Source organism: Chenopodium quinoa, unplaced genomic scaffold (genome assembly GCF_001683475.1).
Source record: "Chenopodium quinoa cultivar QQ74 unplaced genomic scaffold, ASM168347v1, whole genome shotgun sequence".
Taxonomy (NCBI): domain Eukaryota; kingdom Viridiplantae; phylum Streptophyta; class Magnoliopsida; order Caryophyllales; family Amaranthaceae; genus Chenopodium; species Chenopodium quinoa.
The window spans coordinates 2001030-2022091 of NW_018744537.1; the positions used below are offsets into that span (position 1 = coordinate 2001030).

At 35.4% G+C, this 21062-nt stretch overlaps 1 protein-coding gene across 3 annotated transcripts; it reads left to right on the forward strand.

The window, feature by feature from the left end:
• Positions 1-1012: 1012 nt before the first annotated feature.
• On the forward strand, positions 1013-20810 carry LOC110698612 (molybdenum cofactor sulfurase-like). 3 transcript variants are annotated; one of them, XM_021876073.1, is made up of 23 exons: positions 1013-1226; positions 1567-1688; positions 1796-1900; positions 2666-2724; positions 2880-3040; positions 3938-4095; positions 6940-7066; positions 8985-9087; positions 9163-9208; positions 11077-11115; positions 11489-11645; positions 12417-12516; positions 13520-13633; positions 13968-14045; positions 14127-14228; positions 15284-15380; positions 15717-15827; positions 15995-16059; positions 17282-17433; positions 18373-18599; positions 19677-19813; positions 20069-20179; positions 20269-20810. In XM_021876073.1, exons 2-23 carry the CDS (start codon positions 1577-1579, stop codon positions 20377-20379), a joined length of 2472 nt encoding a protein of 823 aa, XP_021731765.1. In that variant the 5' UTR covers positions 1013-1226; positions 1567-1576; the 3' UTR covers positions 20380-20810. The 3 variants fall into 3 exon arrangements, with proteins under 3 accessions (XP_021731765.1, XP_021731766.1, XP_021731767.1); XM_021876074.1 differs by having other exon boundaries at positions 1567-1685; XM_021876075.1 differs by lacking the exons at positions 18373-18599; positions 20269-20810.
• The last annotated feature ends 252 nt before the right edge of the window (positions 20811-21062 follow it).

Genomic DNA, 21062 nt, shown 5'->3' on the forward strand with positions numbered 1-21062 from the left:
CGTAGTTGTCGAACCTTTACTCTGAACTCACACCCACAACCTTTCCGCTTTGTGTCAAACCGAGTGGCTGTACGAAAATCTCTTTCTTCTCTTTTGCGATAACGGTCACATCTCAAAATGCGATCCATTCTACCATCCCGTTGAGATTTATGAGTTGCTACTACCAAGCAAAATCCAGCTGCAATTGCAACCTGTTTTGCCCAATCAATCGCCTGTTGAGCTTCTTCGAATGGACCATCATGTCCAAATATCCCACTGTAATCATTTCCGTCTCCACCATATTCCTGCATCAATTATATATTACAATAAATACATTTAACGGATAATACATTTAATTTCTATATTTCCACATAATTAACACAAAAAAAAACATAATTATATATAATCAAACTTAATTTTTATAAAAACCCAATTCGAATTTTCAAACTAAATTTAAAAATATACCATTTCGAATTTTCAAATTTAATTTTAAAAAAACCTATTTCGAATTTTCAAATTTAATTTACAAAAAACCCATTTCGAATTTTTTTAAAAAATCATTTTCGTTTTTTTTTTTTACAAAAAAATTAAATAAAAAACAACAACAAAATCAAAAAAGAAAAAAAAAAATTAATTATTAAAGGTGGCGTCTGCCAGGGCTGCTACAGCCACTGGACTGGCGCCTGGCAGGGCCGCCTCACCTAGTGGAGTGGCGTCTGCCCAGGACGCCAGTCTGGTGGTCTGGGCGTCTGGGCTGGACGCCATTCTGGTGGTTCTGGCGTCCGGCTTGGACGTCCAGGCTACGGTTTGGGCGTCCAACCTAGGCGCCAAAGCCACTCCGACGGTAAACCGTGATTTTTAACGGTGACTTATCTCGTTTTCCGTCGACGACGACGTACCTCCGGCGTCCGGCTCCACATTTTTTACACCGAGATTATTTCAATTTTAGAAAAAGGGCATAATGGTCAAATCATATCATATTTGTGGGCTTTATATGGTAAATTGCGGGCGATGTTTAGCGTTTCACTTATTTAAAAGTTAAAACGCAGGAAGCAAAATTGTGATCTCCCACGCAAATCAGTTCTACTTCAAACCCCGCCGCCAAATTCAGCGGCGACACCGCCTCAAACGCCCTTTCCTCATCTTCTCCACCACATAATTTTTCTTCATTACATGCAATTTTCAATCAATTTACGCTAATTCACCAGCTTCTTCTTCACTATCTCAATACTCTTTTGTACTTTCCGGTGAGTTTCACTAATTTGTAGCCAATTTTGATTTCAATTTCAATTGTTTTTATGCCTTGTAAGATTATGTTTTAATGTTTTGTATCCATTTAATTTGATTTTTGCAATTTGAAGTTCATCTCAATAATATTTAAGTTTCAATTCATTTCATGCTCGAAAAATGTTTCTTTTAGTTTATAGTATATATTCGTTGCACTTCAATTATGGAAAATGATATATGCAACACTTAGGGCGAACTATATGAGTCGAAAAGTCGAAACTTTGAGGCTTAATTAAACATTAATGACACCAATCGATCCGGAATTGCAAATAAAATCAGTTTTTTGATGAGTTTTTGTAGTTGTGAAGTGATGGAAATGGACAAAGAGCAATTCTTGAGAGAATTTGGCAAGGATTACGGGTACCCGGATGGTCCCAAAACTATTGACGAAATTCGGGCCACTGAATTCAAGAGATTAGGTTGTGGTTTCATTTTTCTAAAAATAAAATTTTATTGATTATTTTTAATTAGGAAGTAAACTTTAATAATTGACCAAGATGTGTTACTATTGTCACTGTGGTTTTTGTAGATAATGATACTGTGTATTTGGATCATGCTGGGGCTACATTGTATTCTGAGCTACAAATGGAAGCAATTTTCAAGGACCTTACTTTGAATGTTTATGGAAATCCTCGTATCCGATGCTTGTGCTGACTTTTAATTATGTTTTGCTTATTGATATTTTCTTGTTTGTTTGTACATTGTTGGTGATGATGTTGTTTGCTTCTTACATTTATGTTGATGATTAACGGCTCAAAAGTTCGGAAGGTCCTGCTATTTTGGAATTATGTCCTTTGATGGAATTATAGTACTAACCAACATTATAAAATTTGTCACTAATGGGGGAAAAGGGTACAGTTCGTTCCTATTTCCTTTTCCAATATATGGCAAGGAACTAACTTTGCATTTCTCCGTAATTAATGTTGTATATATATGTTTTTCCTTATGTCAACATAGCACTTTTCATAATACTTGGCCAGTCCTAGCTTTATTAATACAAAAAGAATCATTGCTAAACAAGACATCATATGAGGCATGATTAGTTAATATGACATGATGATCATCTTACAAAAATGAGGTCTTAGCTCAAAGATATAAGCTTCTTGTATCCTACTTTAGCGTTTAAGTTCAATTTAGGCTGCTGGCTTGCTGCTGTTAGCTAAGATTGCATGGTGTTTCAAAAAGACCTATAATTTGTTTGTTTTGATGTTTCATAATCTTTTTCTTCTAAATAGACCAAGAATTCAGGCTGTATCTCACCTTTTATAAATTGTCTTTGTGTTCTCTTTATGATTTGTTGTTGTGGTCAAACATGAAAGATAGGATCAATCAGCTGCAACTCTACTTGCTTTTGAGTTGAAATACCATAAACATTTTTCTTAATGTTGGATGAATAAAGACAGCCAAAGTGACTCCAGCTTGGCTACTTCTGAAATCATAAGAGAATGTCGTCAACAGGTAGATTGACTCATCTATCTACCAACTTTAAAACTGAACTCAAGTTTTAGGCCAGCCATATATATAGTTTTTTTGAGCTTGTAGCCTTAGATGTCGTTGAGTTATAAATATCCTAGGCCTTTTTATCTTCCAATGATCATGATATTGTGTGGTAGGTCTTAGATTATTGTAATGCATCTGCAAAAGAATACAAGTGCATTTTCACTTCTGGAGCAACAGCTGCTTTAAAGATGGTTGGAGAGGCCTTTCCTTGGAGCAATCAAAGCCACTTCATGTACACAATGGAGAATCATAATAGCGTCATTGGGATAAGAGAGTATGCACTATCCTCTACCAGCCTAAATTAATGAAGGAATCTGTGCTATTTTTTTTTAGTTCCTTTGTACATGCATTGTGGTTCAGATGCTAGATTGGAGTTCTTTTTCAGTAGTGCCATATCTTACATGTGGTTCCTCCTGTCATTAATATCTTTATGTTGAGTGGATATAAGATACGGTGTAATCAGCTTTTTTTTGTAGTGGAATCTTATCTATTACAACTGCCTTTTATGAATCTCTCTGGTCTTCCTTCACAGGGGTTTGTGGACTTGTGGTGTATGGAGAAAGCTATAATTTTGGATTGTCATTATTGTATTGATTATTCAAAGAATATTCATATATTTCAATGGTGCTAGTGCTGATGAATTGGATACTCTATGTGTTTGGGAAGATGAAATGACTTTTTTTAACTGTATGGATGCTTATAATGAACTCTTTTAGCTGTAGATCACTTATTCAATCTTTGAAAACTTACTTTCACATATTTTATGTGGTTGACTAACTTGACTTACCGATTTTCTAATCAAAATTCAAAACCCCTAGGTCATAGTATGTGTTTATCAGTAGGTTCTTTGGAAAGTAATATGTGTCAAAAATTGTGCAAGGTTTTTTTTTCTTTTCTTTTTTTTTTTTTTTTTTTCTTTTTTTTTTTCACATTCTTCTGTTTGTTGCCAAAAAGGGTACTAGAAAAACTTCTTAACCTTTATCTGCTGCTACATATTTGACTATGTTTGTTAATAACAAGCAGTTAATATGACATATTTGTCTTTGTTGTATCTACATGATCAAAGTACATTGTTTAGTGTATGCTTGACACCTTTGGTTATTGTTTTTACCATTGGCTGTTTGTACCCCTTCAATCTATTCTTGCTGACATCTGGGGTTAAACTCAATAGATATGCTCTGAGGCAAGGAGCTATAGCTGTTGCAGTAGATGTAGAGGAACTTGTGGATCAGGACACATCCTCCACTGACCAGAAATCTTTGTTTAAAGTGGCACAACATGATATACAGAGGAGGAATGCCAATAGAAGCATTAAAGAAGACTTTCCAGGTATTTTTATGTTTTGTGAAACTTTAGGAATCCAAATTTACAATTTTTAAGTTTGATTTGGTTCGGATGTCATTGCTATAGGTAAGGTAATGGCATTATAAAGATTGTAGTATAAGCTTATAAATGCAGGCACTCTGTAGACTAGATTGAATAAATTGCACGTGAAAACATTACACTTTGTAAAATACTCCTCAGTATTAAAGGATGATCAATGGATGAGTCTAGGTTGTCTTCATGTTAATATATCAGGTTAGGACATGTTTACTAGTGAAAGTAGTGATATCCTATGTTACATGGACTCGGGAACGGGTGTCGGACACGGACACATGTCCGAGTGTCCGATCCGGCAAGTTCCAAAATTTAGAACACGGGGACTCTGTTCGATATTTGGACACAGGTACGGGGACACTTCAATACGTCACTTAAATTTATATAAATAAATTATACATTAAAAAAGCTTTAAATTTTTCATTACGTCCACCCCTATTTTTTTTATTTAATTGTTTCCTCGTTAAATTCTCCCAATAAATGGCACTCTACTTCTCTCCATCTTCTCTATATCAATGGTGGTCTTCGAACAAGATGTGTTTTTTTTTTCATGCTTCTCCTCTTTTTTCCTCTCCACTCTTAATGGAAGTGTCCCGAGTGCGCAGTGAAGGTTCAGACACGGATCCCGACACTCCGTGATTGTATCTGTGTCCGATTAACATAGGTGATATCATTGATGATGTCATTTATGCGTTAAAAAAGCACTTCCAACCTGTGTAGGTGCTTGAAAGTTGTAAACTGTTGACAAAATTATATGGCAAGAGGTTGACTGGGCTTATTGCTCCTTAAAATAAATGATTATTGGATATTGGCAGGAAACAATGCCCCTCTTTAGAGTTAGGAAAGACTAATGTAGAAAAAAATTAACCTTGACACTGTGTACAGCCCGTTCATTGTTGGTGAAATTTGTATTAGAGAATAGAGAAAAGGAAATGATGGTAGAAGTATCTATAGAGAAAGCACTTGACCTCAATCCTATACCATGAGAGACATAGGAGTATCATGAAAGATGCCCATAATGTCACTTGTCACCTGATTCAAAATCTCCAAAGTATTGAAAAAATTTAATCCTTAGGAATTGGGCGACGTTAAACCAAAAATCTGCAACCCAATGCAATAATACTCTGTTACAGTGATGTAATGTTCCTTCTCTCCTCTCATTATTGTGAATTGGTGATTCTTTGCATTTGATAAAACATAAGAAAACATCATTTGCTGCACTGATTTATATTACTAAAAATATTCTCCATCTACGCAGAGCTTGTTTTTGGACAATTCCAATGTTGCTTTAAACCAGATTTTGTAGCAGTGAAATGAGAGATTTTATTAATTTTTTTTAAAAAAATCATCTTCAAGGATACAGGGACTAATGGATATGGCATGACTTAAATGACTTGTGTCTGGAGTAATAAATATTAAGTGACTCAGGAATTATGGAAATAAGGAGGATCATCTTGCCCATGTGTGATGGGATTGGCCTACAATGTTTTCATTATCAAAAGTAATTACTTCTTATTCTTTACCAACCCATGAGATCAAACCGTACAGAGACAAATTAGCTAGACAACTATCATCAGAACAAACCAAATAATGTAATTTTTTAAGAATACTAGAATACATGTTAAATAAAAAAGAGCATATTCTTTTTGTTAGTTTTAGTATTATTGTTACACTACCACACCATGAAGAAAAGATCTTTTTTGCCATTAAATCCTTGAATGTCAAAACTTTAGCTTGATGATTGAACCTTTTGACCAAAGCTCCAAAGCCACTTGCTATCAAGAATTTAAGGCGAAAGATAAAATGGTAAAAATAATATAGGAATAGTAATGAATATAATACTGTGGAAAAAGTACACTTACTTTCTTCCTTGCTATATATACAAAGATTAAGCATGGTGGGAGAGAGTGTTGCAAGTGGGTTATTTCACTTATTTGTAAGAAATTGTATTGGCAATAGTATTGTATTGGTGGAGTTTATCTAATTAAATATAGGATAAAAATTGTTATAAGTGAGGTTTGTCTAAGAAAAGATTGGAAAGAGTGTTGCATGTGGGTAAGGAGGGTAAAAGTATAAAAAAAATATTACCCAAAATGGATGAAAGAGGATCTGTGACCAATTCAAGGCTTCAAGGGAATGGATGAAAACAGAAATTGTACTCGATTTCAACTTTCAAGAATGGAGGTAGTATTTTTTTTCATTGCTGATCATCACAATTTCACCAAATTTAACCTTTCACAAATGCCTATATGTTTATAGGCTCCAACAATTCAATCACATGCTCTAGAATTTTTCTTTTTTTGAGATTGATTTCCAAATAGGATTAAGAAGCAAAGCCATTTAGGAAATTTAGTTCTACGAGACCTCTTCTACATGCTATGGAAAGGCAAAAAAAAGTAGAACTTAACAAAGGAGATAACATCACACAAAAATTATATAAATTTGCTGGAATTCTTAATCAAAATTGCTTCTGAGGATGTCCCTGAAAACCGAACTTCGAACAAAGCCATAGGCCTAAGGCCTTACCACCTAACGTATGGCCCTGCCTCAAGGTTTTTCCCAAGTATATGAAGCTCTAGCTCAACTTGTTGCTACCCTGCTTTATAGGCACACCCATGCGTTAGTTCCTCTGTATTTTACTGTTCATGCTTGTGTTGTTTGGATGTGGGCTTAAACCCTACATATTGCATCTAGTTAGTGGGTCTTTCTTCTTGCCATAAGTAATGGTTTCTTTTGACAAGTTTCTGAATTTTTAGGCTGGCTTTGACATTTTTTTTTTGGCTGCATATTATGCAGGCAATGCACGTCATTTGTTTGCATTTCCATCAGAATGCAATTTCTCTGGCATGAGGTTCAACCTTGACTTAATTAGAGCTTTGAAGGAGCAGTCAGAGGACACTTTTAATGATACAATCCTGACCAAGTATGGCAACTTTTTATCATATTGCATGGTTTTTACCATACTGTATCAGTTAATCTGATTAGATGGTGTGTGGATTATAGAATTGTCTTACTAATTCTTGTATCTTCCATGCTATTTAATCCTGTTTGTGCTCTTATAAACAACTCTATATCATAAAGGATCACTTTGAGGATGCACAGAAGCCTAGAAATACGAAGAAGGCTGTCTGTTTTGCTGCTATAGTCTGAGCAATAGAAAATTTTGACTTAGAATGAACTAACATAGAAGCCAAATTCTGTAGCTTGGTTGTGCTACCATGCTCTAGACAAGTTTTCTTTTCTTGTTGCTTGCGTTTTTCAAAGTCTTTCTTGCTTACCTTGGACTTTGATTAGGGGTAATCCTAGGAGCACATCTTTTTTGGATCAAGTGGTTGAAATTTGATGGGTGGAACCATTGTAAGGGGGCTAATTTCTCTCTGGTGGTCAGATCACCTTGTCTACTCTTACCTTTTTTGGATCTTTCTTTATATTACCTCTACCTTTTCAGAGCTCCAAGGTTTTGCCAAGATATTGACAAGACTTATGGGATGCTTCTGTTGGTGCGGGGTTGGGAGGAGAGAAGGGGCCATCTTGCTGGGTGGGACTTAGCCTACACATCTAAAGAGGGAGGCTTGCTCTGGAAATTTGGTGTCTTAAAACATCTACCTAATGGGATTATTGTGGCAGTTTACTCTTCCATCTGATTCTTTATGATGTTGGGTGATTTAGTGCAGTTATGTACACTCTAGTGTTACAGTTTGGATGCACTCGCAAGCAGTCACTCCTGCTATCTCAGAGTATGGAAGTCTAAGGAAATTTATATGGGATTTTCTCTTGTAAAATGCTTTATATTATCTACAACTTATGACATCCTCTCTAATTTGGAACTTTTGGGTTTTCTGTAGCCTCCTTGGGAAGCTAAGGCTTGAAGAAGGAAAACTATTTTGCAAATAGCATGTTTGGCACGGCAGGCTTAATTCTTTAGCACTGATAAGAATCTTCAAATTCAGTCCTTTAACAAGTGCATTTATTTGATGTTGGACAGTGTCTATGGAGTTGTGAGATAAGCAATTAGAGTTCTTGCATTATGAGGTGGTTGGGCATCCTTGGAGTAGATACTTTGAGATTAGAGTGTCCAGAGGATTTTATCATGCTTTAACATTTGGTGTGTATGCTGATTAGTAACATAAGATTTAGTAAGAATAAGTGGTGTAGGATCCACTGAAGGTCAGCATGCCAATCCAATTTTGGGCTATGTGATTGTACTATTGTAGGGGAACTGTAGATTTTGAAACTTGTCCATACAGAATGTCACAGCTTGGATTAAGGATGGAATTTGTATACTTTTTAATATGTAGTTTTGAAATATATGTAAAAGACTCCAAGGGGATGTCACCTATGTACAAAAAGAGCACAAAGGAAAAAAAAAGCTCATGACATCAAACTACCATGGAGCAATTACTCCACAACATCAAGGAATATCAAGTATCTCTCAGTACTTGATACCTTATTCTAGCTATTCAAAAACCTATAGTAAAAGGAAATTAAATTCTTAATTAGGAGGGAGGCTATGCCTCCAAAGACCTGTTGGTTTCTTTCATTTCAAGTGTACCTCCAAATTTCCAACAAGAGTATCTTCCACACTTCAGCCAGCCAACTCTTTTGAATCTTTTCCAATGATGATTTGTACTGTATTTTTGCATATATGGGTTCCTAGCAGAATGTGAAACTTTGTTGGATCCTTAAAAATTTGTTTTGTTTGGTTCCATAATTCCATGACATCCAAGTATAGTAATCCTCCTCCCTCACACCCCCCTTCCTTCAAGTGTGCTATTATTTTGGATCTCATAGTTTTCATGTAGAATATTTTGATTTGTTGGTTTGGATATTCTTTTGGAAAGGGGTCGCTGGCTTGTCTTGATAGATGCTGCCAAAGGATGTGCAACAGAACCACCTGATTTATCGAAATATCCAGCTGATTTTGTTGTTCTATCATTTTATAAGGTAGCCATCATATTTCTCCTAGTGTTGTATGTAGATGACTGCTGATTCATTTCACATTTCTTCTTTTGTCAACAGATATTTGGCTATCCGACCGGGCTTGGTGCTCTCATTGTCCGAAATGGTAAGTAATTGTGTAGAGTTATTGTATTGAGAGTATTTACCATTAAATTTTCTCAGTTGATGGATTGGAGTGAGAAGAGAAATGGATGATCACAAAGGGGGTGATAACGTGAGGGAAAGTTCTGGACTTCTGGGCCTTCTGTAAATGACAGAAGGGTTTGTAAGATAGTCATTGTTTTGCTTTTATTTTGTGTAATTATGATGGAAATACAAGTTGAAACTTGAGACATGAAGATGTATGATATCTTTTGTTAACTGGTACTGTGTTTCTATGAAGTAATTTATCCCATAATGTTCCATATGTTTGGGAGTGAAAAAAGAATAAGAAGGAATCATTTATGTTTTTCTTTCTTCGCATATTTATATGTATAGATCCAATGCTGTTTTGACCGAACTTTAAGAAAAAATACTATTCCTTATGGCCTAGTTTTGTTATCTGTCATCTTTTTGGGATGGAGTGAATAATAGCTTCTTGACTTAATTATTGTTGGGGCTCTGGACAACGAATGAATTGATTGACCCTTTCATTTACTGAGTTGTGTGATAGTTACTACTTACAAAGTCTGCGGAGCAACAATCAATCAATCAAGACCTTAATCCCATAAGTGGGGTCGGCTACATGAACCAAAAATGATTATTTCGTATAGTCATCCACAAAAATCTTCCTCCTCCATCCCTTACGATCAAATGCCTCATGCTCATGCAAACCCATATACTATCTCCGTTTCATATTTTTTGCAACTTTGGAATATTTTATACCTCACAAATAATACCCCAAAGTTGCAAAAAAATATGAAACGAAAGTAGTACTTCATATCCTTCCTAACTCCTTCCAACCAAGTCATTTTCGGTCTCCCTCTCCCTCGTTTAACCCCTCCATGGTCCCACTCTTCCACTCTTCGTAGCGGTGCACCCTCGGGTCTCCGTCTTACATGCCCGAACCGATGCAGGCGATTTTCCCTTAGATTGTCTCCAATGCCTGCAACACCCACTTTCTTGCAAATAACCTCATTTCTGATTCCTTCTCTTAGTGTGTTCCCGCACATCCATCTTAACATGCGCATTTCCGTAACCTCCATCTTTTTAATATGCTCCTTAGAATCCTAACATTTTGTACCATAGAGCAACACTGGTCTTATGGCAGTCTTATGGTAGAATTTCTCTTTCAACTATAGGGGAATGCTATAGTCACATAACACTCCCGTGGCCACTCTCCCCTTCGTCATAATCTGGGTAAGCCAAAAGTTGAATAGCCTTAGTGAGATAATGATTCACTTTGCTTATATTTATTATATGCTGTGATTTTAGTCCGAACTATAACTACCTCCGTTTTCCTAAGTCTTACTCACTTTCTGTTTTCATCCTTTTTTTAAGTTCTATTCACTTTTAATTTATTCCTTTTATGAAAACTTTTTATTTGTTTTTTATCATTCACAACCTCACTTTGTGGGGCCCAATTTTATTCAATAAATCTCTTACTCTCTATCTCTCTCCTCTTTAATACAAAAGTACCCACATGTATGGTCCCCATTTTTACTTTTCCTTGGTTTGCGTAGCTACAATAACTGAGTAAGACTCAGCAAAACGGAGATAGTATATATTATCCATATTAAAGGGTATAGTGCATAAGCAGTGTATGTCATTTTGGTAGCAAAGGAATATGTAGGAGCTATAATTGGAGTTTCCCCTAGTGAGAGTAAGAAATTTTTATTTAGAATTGTGATTACATTCTTTACAATTTTGTATGGCTTTATATATTATCTGCAGTTATTGAATGAATTGTCCATATTGTGCAGTATGAACAGTGCATAAATACAATGGTATCAAAGTAAATGTATGTCTTAAGTCATTTTTGTTTCTGGATTTCAGAAGCTGCAAAGTTGCTGAAGAAGACTTACTTTAGTGGGGGTATGTAGTTTAAATATATTTTTGAATTTTCCTGTATGGCTGACATTTTAGTTGTCATCAATTCATCATCTCACTTGGCTTTATCTATCACCCATCTGGCACCGTGGCTGTGGGGTGACTTGGTAGTCCTCATTGGAGGAATGCTAAATCTATAACAATTTTAGGGCAAGAGTGCCCTATTAAAAGCCAGATATGAGTCTAGGAAGGTCAAGATGTATGCAGTCTTACTCTTGGCGACCAGAGACTGTCTTACAACTTATTTCAGGAGCCGTATATATATATATATATATATATATATATATATATATATATATATATATATATATATATATATATATATATATATATTGTTAAAATCATAGTATCATTGCAGGAACTGTAGCTGCATCAATTGCTGATGTGGACTTTGTCAAGCACAGAGATGGAATTGAGGAATCTTTTGAGGACGGAACTGCATCTTTTATAAGCATTGCTTCCATTCGTCATGGCTTCAGAGCGTTAAACACCCATACTATTTCTTCAATCTCTCGGTATGGAATTTTTTTTATCCCAGAAAGAAACATTTTTTTCCTTTCAGACTTGATTTTACAGAATCTAGACCTCTAGTTATGTGCAATTAATATGTTGTCAACTAGGTATTGTTTAAGGATTTCTTTGTTAGTGTATAAAATATATTAAGGATGGTTCTTGAGATTGTTGCAATAAACTTATGTGTATTATTTGGGGATATATTTCAATTTGAACACTACTCAGTTGCAAAGCCAGGAATAGCCAAAATGATGTTCAGAGAGATTAATTTTGTCACGTGTTGAAACTTGAAATAGTTCCTTTGAAATTTCCTCGGAGAGAAGTTGTTGGAATCAAACAAATTCTTTGGAACCCCAAACAGTATCTGAGTGCCAAAAAAGTGTCAGCAAGTTGACTAACACGTCTCTAAACTGTAAAGAAAGGCAAAATCAAGAGTTTATCTGCTGTCAGCACCACTTTCTCTCTCTCTCTCCTTTTTTTTTTCTTTTTCTTTTTTCCCCTTTGTCTACTCTTTAAATTGTTTAATGGATCTTCTTTGCTATTAGTAAAATCCAATTATATGGCCACATACTTTTTTAATGTGATCGGGTACTTTTTCCTAGCTTTCATTCAGACATGTTATTGGTGCTTTTTTGGAACTTATGTACTGTGTTGGGTAATAGCTGGTGAGAGTGCTGTATTTTGAACTTTTGTTTTGAGATGTGCAATTAATAATGTACTTTGTATAATGTATTTCTGATAAGATAGTGACATACTGACTTTATTGTTTGAAGGCACACTTCTTCTCTTGCAACAAATTTGAGGAGAGTACTCTCCAGCTTGAAGCATGATAATGGAGCAGATGCGTGCATAATTTATGGAGATAACAGCATGGTTAGTATAGCAGTATAAACTACTTTTGGATTATTTATCTAGAGTTTTAGATCTTCTGTTACACATTTGAGGAATTGCATGAATAAGTCTTATATAAACTAATAAAGAAATTCTTTCAAGTTGGTTTGGAGAAAAAAAATAGGAAGTTACTCCTCTATCCTACCTTTTCTGCCCCTTATTGCATTATCTGAAATGTTTTCAAGTTTGACTTCATAAGTAGACTTTTTTCTGCAAGATGCAATCAAAGCATAAGTTACAACATAGATATATGTGATTCTGCAAACATATTGGTGATGTGACATGCATTTGATGCTCGTCTTCCACTTGTTATATTCAAAGGCAGCATACTCTGCCCTGAAGAGGCTAGAGTTTCTTTAATGAGCCGGATGAATTGTCAAAAATGGAAGCTATGAGCCCAGATTGACCGAAATTTGTTTTATTATTATGAAAAGTAAATACTCCGTAATTGATACAACCATGCGATGTAGTGTACCTTGGTCAGTTGGTCTTATCTATTCTATGACATAGTATATAGATGACCAGTACACCAAGCCTGTAAAATCATTAGAGATTCAAAAGAAAGCCAACAATGATGGACAGGTAGACTGTTGTTAGAGAAGATAAATAAATTATTTTCAGCATTTTATTTACAAGGATAACTTATTTGATATTTTGATTGAGGCTGGAGCATTAATAGTGAAGTGAAAAGATACTTTTTTTTTTTATAGAAAAAACTTTGTTATTCTTTCCTCTATGTGTGGGGGTGCTGGAGAAGCGTCAGCCTGTCACAACATGGAATTTTGTGGTTGTTAGATAAGTGGATTTATGATTCTATGGTTTGGGTGAGGATTTTGTTGGCCTGGCTGATGATTATCATAATCTTAACTGCTATGTTGAGTATTAATTGTTCATTAAGCATCTGTGCATTGTTACCTTTATGTGTGTGAGTGTGATTGTAAATTAGTGTTTGTTTCTAGTGTATAACTCTGAAGCTATTATGTAGATATCTGAGAAGAAAGGCTCGATAGTTTCATTCAACTTAAAACGGCCAGATGGCTCTTGGTATGGATATCGAGAGGTGGAGAAATTGGCTTCTCTATCTGGAATTCAGCTGCGGGTAAAATACCTGAAACACTTGTTCTTTTGTTTAGTTTCCAACTAATTTGTTAGCAGTTAGGTTCTATGTCCTGTGTTCCTTCTTTTAGGTTTGTGAGTCGTGAAGATAAATACTGGCCAATCTACACGTGTCAAATTTACATGAGTACTTTGATTAGTTTTGTGATGTATGTCAAGATAGTGTGGGGAGAAGCAACTCAGTTGATAATAAGAAACTTCAAAAAAAATCTTGCTTGCAATGTATCTTTTTTCTTCTAATCATAATTTTTTTCATTTTTTTGGGCTGAGCACTCTGTATGCAGGGTTGCTCTCTGATGTAATTTTTTCTCCTGTAGACAGGATGTTTTTGTAATCCTGGTGCCTGTGCGAAGTACCTTGGCCTTTCTCACACAGAGCTCCTGTCAAATGTTGAGGTATTCCATTATTGTGCTTTTCATGTGTGGACCATTACTTCGTTTGATCCATTTATAATATCCACCTGGTCTTCTACTTAGGCTGGTCATATCTGCTGGGATGATTTTGACATGGTAAATGGAAAGCCAACAGGAGCTGTTAGAGTGTCTTTTGGCTACATGTCAACTTTTGAGGAAGCTAAGGTAATAATATGCAGCCTTGCAAGTCAACAAGAAAATTGTTTTATATCTAATTGCATTTTGACTAATGAGTCTCCGATATGTGAAAATGATGATGGATTGGGGAAATGCCAGTTAACAGCAATTAAGATGACTACAATGAATTTCCTTCAAAAAAAAAAAAAGGTGACTACAATGAATAAGTAATTTCTCAGTGGCTGTGATGTTGCTGCCTTCATCCTAATCCAACATGAGAGAAAGGTTTCATTTCGTGTGTGGAATGAGAACTTTTCTAAAACCATAACTTCGCCCCAAGATGGCAAGACATTATCTGGTCTTAATGATAACTCATGTATTATCATCACAGAAGAGCATGAGCTCACTAAAACTACAACTGATCATTGCAGAGTAAAGTTATATAGGCAGCTTGTCTTTAATAGTCTCTGAAAGAGCCACTAGGTGAGTAGAAAATAAGGTATAATATGCAAGGTAGTCCGTCAAGGGATAGGTAATCAGGGGTAGAAGCTTTGTTAGTGGGATTAGAATTCATCCAATGTTTCAGAGGCGGAAGGTGATGGGAATTCTCCAATCTGATTCTCTTTAATGGAAATTAATTAATCTCTTCTTCCTAATATAGTGTAAGTGATTTTTCAAAAAAAAAAAAAAAAAAAAAAGTAGTGTAAGGGATAAAAATACTTTCAGTTATCCCTTTTGAGCTTTATCAGATTTAAATATGCTTAAAATGTTGTTTGATTTATTGATGGATCGACCACATTTAACACTTTCAGTAATTTTTTTTTTTTTTTTTTTTTTTTTTTTTTTTTTTTTGAGCCTTTTCATGTGTTTGCATTCCTCTCTCTTTGAAATAAATAAATAAATAACATTACTCACATTTTCTCCCATCTTCAGTTTTTTCTATTGCCCCTCTTATTTTGCATTATACTTAATGGGATATATCTTTCAAATTAGAAGATTCTTTTATGTTCCCTTAAAAGGATGTTGGGCTTGTGATTGATTAAATATCGTTCACTTTTCACGAGCTCCTTATTGCAATACTCACATGTCGCTATCTTATGCAGAAACTAGTCGATTTTCTAGTAAGTTCCTTTGTGGTATTGCCTATTCCAGTGAGATATAATTGTCTTCTACGGGAGTCCGACATTTTCTTGATTGAAGGTTGATCCTTGCAACTTTGCTACTGTTCCTTTGAAATATTCATGATTAGACAAGTAGTTGCATTGTTGTCATTAATGTGCACTCAATGTCTCAGTCAGTGATGAATTTGTATCACCAAATGAATGTATGAAATGGTCATTATATTTTTGAAAAACTCTTGTTCATTTCTTCGTAAAACTGGGAGATTCACACCAGTTATGATTGGATTATATAGTTTAGTTACATTACGTTGCCGTTCATCATCACTATGCAGTATGCACTAGTTTCACAAGTAAATTAATTCTCTCCTACACTGCTGTTATTGTGATGCATCATCTTAAATTTTTTTGGATGCAGGTTCAGAGAAAATGGAGAGATCCAGGGGTTTGTATCTGAAGTCCATCACTGTTTATCCAATAAAATCTTGTGCAGGATTTTGTGTAGATAGTTGGCCTCTAAGCAAAACAGGTATATAATTCCTTATGTTGTTGAGATCTTTGGTTTCCAGGGATGTTTATTTTGGAGGTGATAACATGTCAAAGGCTAACTTTGACATTTTATTCTTTGAATTATATGCAATTGTCATCGCCTTGAGCAATCCTTTCTGTTTACCTGTGCTTTCCTTCTTATTGTAGGTTTGCTACATGACCGAGAATGGCTTCTGAGAAGTCCAAGTGGGGAAATTCTTACTCAGAAAAAGGTTTGCTTTCGTTCTTTTAAGTTACAATAATTGTACATTGTAATAGGTAAGAAATTGATCCTCTAGGCACTCTTAATTCTTAAAACAATCATGCGTAAACAAGTGATAAGTTTTCCTCAATAATTGAACTCTATGTACTCAAATTGATTTTCTTGTGTAGTTTAGGTTCAAGTTAGGATAGAATTTGCATAAGTAGCAGTTGCTTCTTTACTACTGTGGTCCACATTCGAGAATTGATCTGGTGCTTTTTGTTGGGCAGTTGGGCCCTTGGGAGATCACTTGTCAGAAGAATTTCTTCTTTGTTATGAATCTTCTGATCTTGAGAATATCAAACTACAAAGATTAAGAAAATCATTAACAATATTTAGAGTAGCTGAAATGACCTCTGTTGTTATCAACTCCTTTACCTCTCTCTCTCTCTCTCTCTCAGAACTATTAAGGAACATGGCCTATAATCATGTGGCTCAAGAAATGGATAGGTAGAGATTGAAGAAATTCTCTCCCCCTTCGCCTCTTCTCTCTAGCATACATGTCACATGAACTAAACCACCTCTTTCTAACTCCGATTTCTTCCAACATTCTACAATCTTAAAGAATTTGAGTTCAAGAAGTAGTTTTTTGGTGAATTTTATTGAACTTGGAAGTGAAATGCAGCAAAGGTTGAAGATTTGGATCATTTTTGAAATTATAATTGTTTACCCCTTCAAGACTGATCATAAATTACAAGTCTTGATCATGGAGAAAAAAAATGGCCATTACTTAACAGAATGGGTGTCTTGCAATGGATTACAAAGATGGCATTCTGTGATATATCTGTGACCATGTGATACATTTCATACTTGTAGCATGGCATTGGCTGCTACTTACTGGGTTTGTTCTGCACTAGAACCGTGTTCCTTTGTGCTCCATCTCTGTCTTTGTTTTAAAGAAAACTGAATTGAGATTTCATCTTGCTTACTTGCTGTGATTGCGGCAAGATGGGCATGATTTATACCACATCTCTGGAATGCCCCCCCCCTCTCTTTTTTGTCTTGTTACTGATGAGGCTATATACATGAGTCTTAAGTTGATATTCCCTTCCTTTAGATTATTGGAAACCCTAGTTCTGGGCAACTGATTTATGTGCTTCCTTCTTGTGCTTTCCCTTTAAAAAGAGTGATGTCCTTTCTACTATCGGGATAAAGCATCATAGTGTTCAATTGTCTTTTGTTGGTTTTTGCAGGCCCCAGAAATGAGTCTTATAAGTACATTTATAGACTTGAGTCAAGGTATCCTATTTGTTGAATCACCACGATGCAAAACAAAACTCCAGATTCTCCTGAAATCAGTGTCATACTGTTTAGGAAGGGAAGAGATGGATATGCACGGCCACAGGTATTTATTTATATTTTTGGTTGAGGTTCTTTGTTTTCTTGTGTTTCATTGAGATAATATTTGGTCTAGAAAGTAGAAACGGTAATTGATTAAATAAAATCCTCACAAATGTGGCGCGTATTGTTCTAACTTCCTATCTTGTACTACATAATCCCTTATTTTGTCACCTCACACCTACGGACTACAGTAGTGCTATTCAGCCAATTTTAACAGGTCTTAGGCCTTTACATCATCTATCTTCTTTTCCTACATCTCCCATATAATGAAGACCTCATCCATTCTATCCTAAATACTGATTACTTCCTATAATGACCTCTCGCAATTTCTTCTCGTCTATATGGTGACCTTTCCTGTCCTTCCAGGTTAATTAAATTTAACCTAACTTTTACAAGGCCTTTTCAAGCTTATTAAAGATTTGAGTCTGAGTTCTTTCATACTTTTGATCTTTGTAATCAAGGTAGGGTTATGTTGACCCAAGCGGGATAACTGCAGTCATATACGACGCATAATACTACTAGAATAAGGGTTTTAAAAAAAGACACTATTCTACTCTTCTTTCCCTTGGTTCAAATTCTTTTATAGGATAGGCTTTGTGCTATTACATACTTTATTTAATCTGCCATTTGTCTTCCTTCCTTGGATAACTTGGTTTCTAAATAGATATGGAATATATATACCCAATTTAATAATTGCAAAATTCTGAAACACCACTTCTTTGGAGATATACGTTTCATCTTTTTTTCACCAATTGGTGCTTTGCTGCTTTCTTTACCCTACTCATTTTGAAATGTTTGAGTAGCTTTAGTTAAGTATATGCAACCAAACAATGATCCTGTTATTCTATCTTTGCTTGATGGGTGAAGTTACAGCAATTGTTTTCAATTGTCCTGTTGAAAGACTACATAATAATATGCTAAGAGGTGGAATGACAATTACCAGATATGAAGTGCAGAGTTATGATCAGGAAGTCAACAGCTGGTTTAGTAATGCTATTGCGCGCCCATGCATTCTTTGGAGATCCTCAGCTTCAAATTGTTATATAAACAAACAGGGAAATGCAGGCATGTGCAGGGATGTGGAGAGTTCATTAAATTTTGTCAACGAAGCCCAATTCTTGCTCATATCCGAAGCAAGTGTTATGGATCTCAACGATAGATTAAAATCAAGTATGTATTTGAACAATTCACTTATATTCCATCCACCTATCCTCATCATATGCTGAACAAATCCTATTCTGTTTTTTTTGGCAACTGAATCTGTTGTTCAGTATGCTATGCTGTAAAAACTGAGTCAAATGCAGCTATATTTACATATTTTTGACCTCTGAGAAGCAAATATCAAATTCTAGCGTCGAAGCAAGCAAATTCACTAGTCACCTCCACCCCCCACCCCCCTCTCTTCCTCTTTTAATCATGAAATTTCCTTACACATCAACTGCCCATTAGTTATTGAAATTCCCAACTATTGTACTTTGCTTGGTAAAAATTAGTATCAGAGGATAGCCTGATTGCAGGTACCTGAATGAGGCTTGCGCTCATTGTACACCTACTTGAATACATTCTGTTCTTGACTTTGTTGTTTCATCTCAGCCCACTTGTGCCAGCAATCAAGCTCTGTTCGGCTCAGCTAAAATTAATGAATTGAACTAACATTAATCTATTTTTCTGGCCTTCTCTAGAATCTGAAGACCAATACTAGTACAAATAATCTGATCTGATTTTTTCTGAATTAAGGATAACCAGACTGAGACTTGGTCCTCTACAGTTTGAAATTATGTAATTAGACACTATTCTTGGTTTTTTGTCTAGCAGCCTACTTAACTTCTGCTGGATGTTCAGCCTTCACAGTATATCAGATGAAATATTGAATGTGATGTTTAATTCTGTTCTTTATCTTTGGTATGGCTGAATCCTTATCCTGGACTTCTCAATTAGTCCAGTAGTCGACTTTTGCAGTTGGTAATCTATGGCTTATACCGTCTGGTTTTGTGCATGCAATCATAATTATGATTTCAATCGCAATTTTAAAACTTTTTTACTATTTACTTGTACTCGGGATGGTGCTCAGGAATAAAGCAATGCTATGACTGATTTGTGGCAAAGCTCGTTTTATTCCACATCCATATTTTCTATCATGACTTCCTAGTTTATTATCAATATAGCAATCTTCTGCCAACAAAAATTATGAAATATGTTTGCTACATCATTTAACTGATCATGGTTATTTCTTTTAATTTGCTATAGAAACATCTCAAGTTCTCCAAGCACCAATTACTCAGGTTTCCCCAATGAGATTCCGCCCCAACCTTCTCATATCCGGGGGAGAGCCATATGATGAAGATCTATGGAGAGGAATTCGAATTGGGAGCAAGTATTTTTCAGTAAGTTTGTGTTTTCAATTGAATCTAAAAGTAAAAATAAGTTCCTGATACACTTCCGGTCTTCCCTACTTGTATGAGTTATTAAATATGAATATTTTTGTTATTAAAAGTTCTCATTGGAACAATCTGCTTTTAATATGTTATTTTGTTAGTCTTCATTGTTTGAGAGTTTCACAAATCCAAAGCATCAACTTAATGTCCATTAGTCATATGATGTAATCGATTTACCACTCATTGTTTATATGTTTCTGATAGTCATTAGGAGGATGCAACCGATGCCAGATGATCAACTTTGATCATCAATCAGAACATGTGCACAAAACAAGCGAACCTTTGGCAACTTTAGCATCATATAGGCGGGAGAAGGTAGGACATAGCTTCCTACTTGAATATGTACTTAATTCTTATGCTTTATCTTATTGAATTTGAATGGCTAATTGAATTATTTGAAGCAGGGAAGAATATTGTTTGGAATACTGCTGCGAGTTGAGAAGTGCAGTCTGGAAAACAAGGAATTAAATTCATGGCTAGCGGTGGGTGAAGAAGTTTATCCAGATATGAGGTAGAGAAAAGTTTCCATACATCACCGCAGAAATGGTCGGTTGCAAAGACTCGGGCAGTCAGGGTGCAGCATTTCTGATGCCCTGGTTTGCAGCAGTAACAAACTCAATGGTCTGAGATTGGACTCTGCGTGTTCCCTTTAAAAACTTAAAACATACCATTTTTTTACTCCAAAACCACCCATACTCTCATAGTTATTACTGCTTCAGTCAAACACCATTTTCTCATTTTTCGTGGATGATTCCTTGTGACAATTCATGTTAACCAATCCCATATCATTTTGGGACTAAGACTTTGTTTTTATAGTGGTAGTCAAACATCTTCTAAACCTGTTGAAGAGTGATAGATCTTACAATGGAAAAGTGTATAGCACCGAGTTGTGCTCAGTGTGTATAAATATTTATATGTACAAAACCACAGAATTACATAGCGTTTCTTTGATTCTCCATTTCAATTCTAGGCAATTTACTTCCAGAGTCTTTCTTTCAAACTGCTTGTATTGATGTATACACATTACAAAAGAAGCATTTCTATAATACATAGATTGGATTTTTGTCATATATATCGTGTGATAACACAAGTGTACCCTCCTGGCCCTTGGTAAGGTGATATTGTGATCGTGTCAACACTTCCGACCTAATCTGAATTGTTCTCGACTTCTTGTTAGAGACTTGCTATATTAGTATTA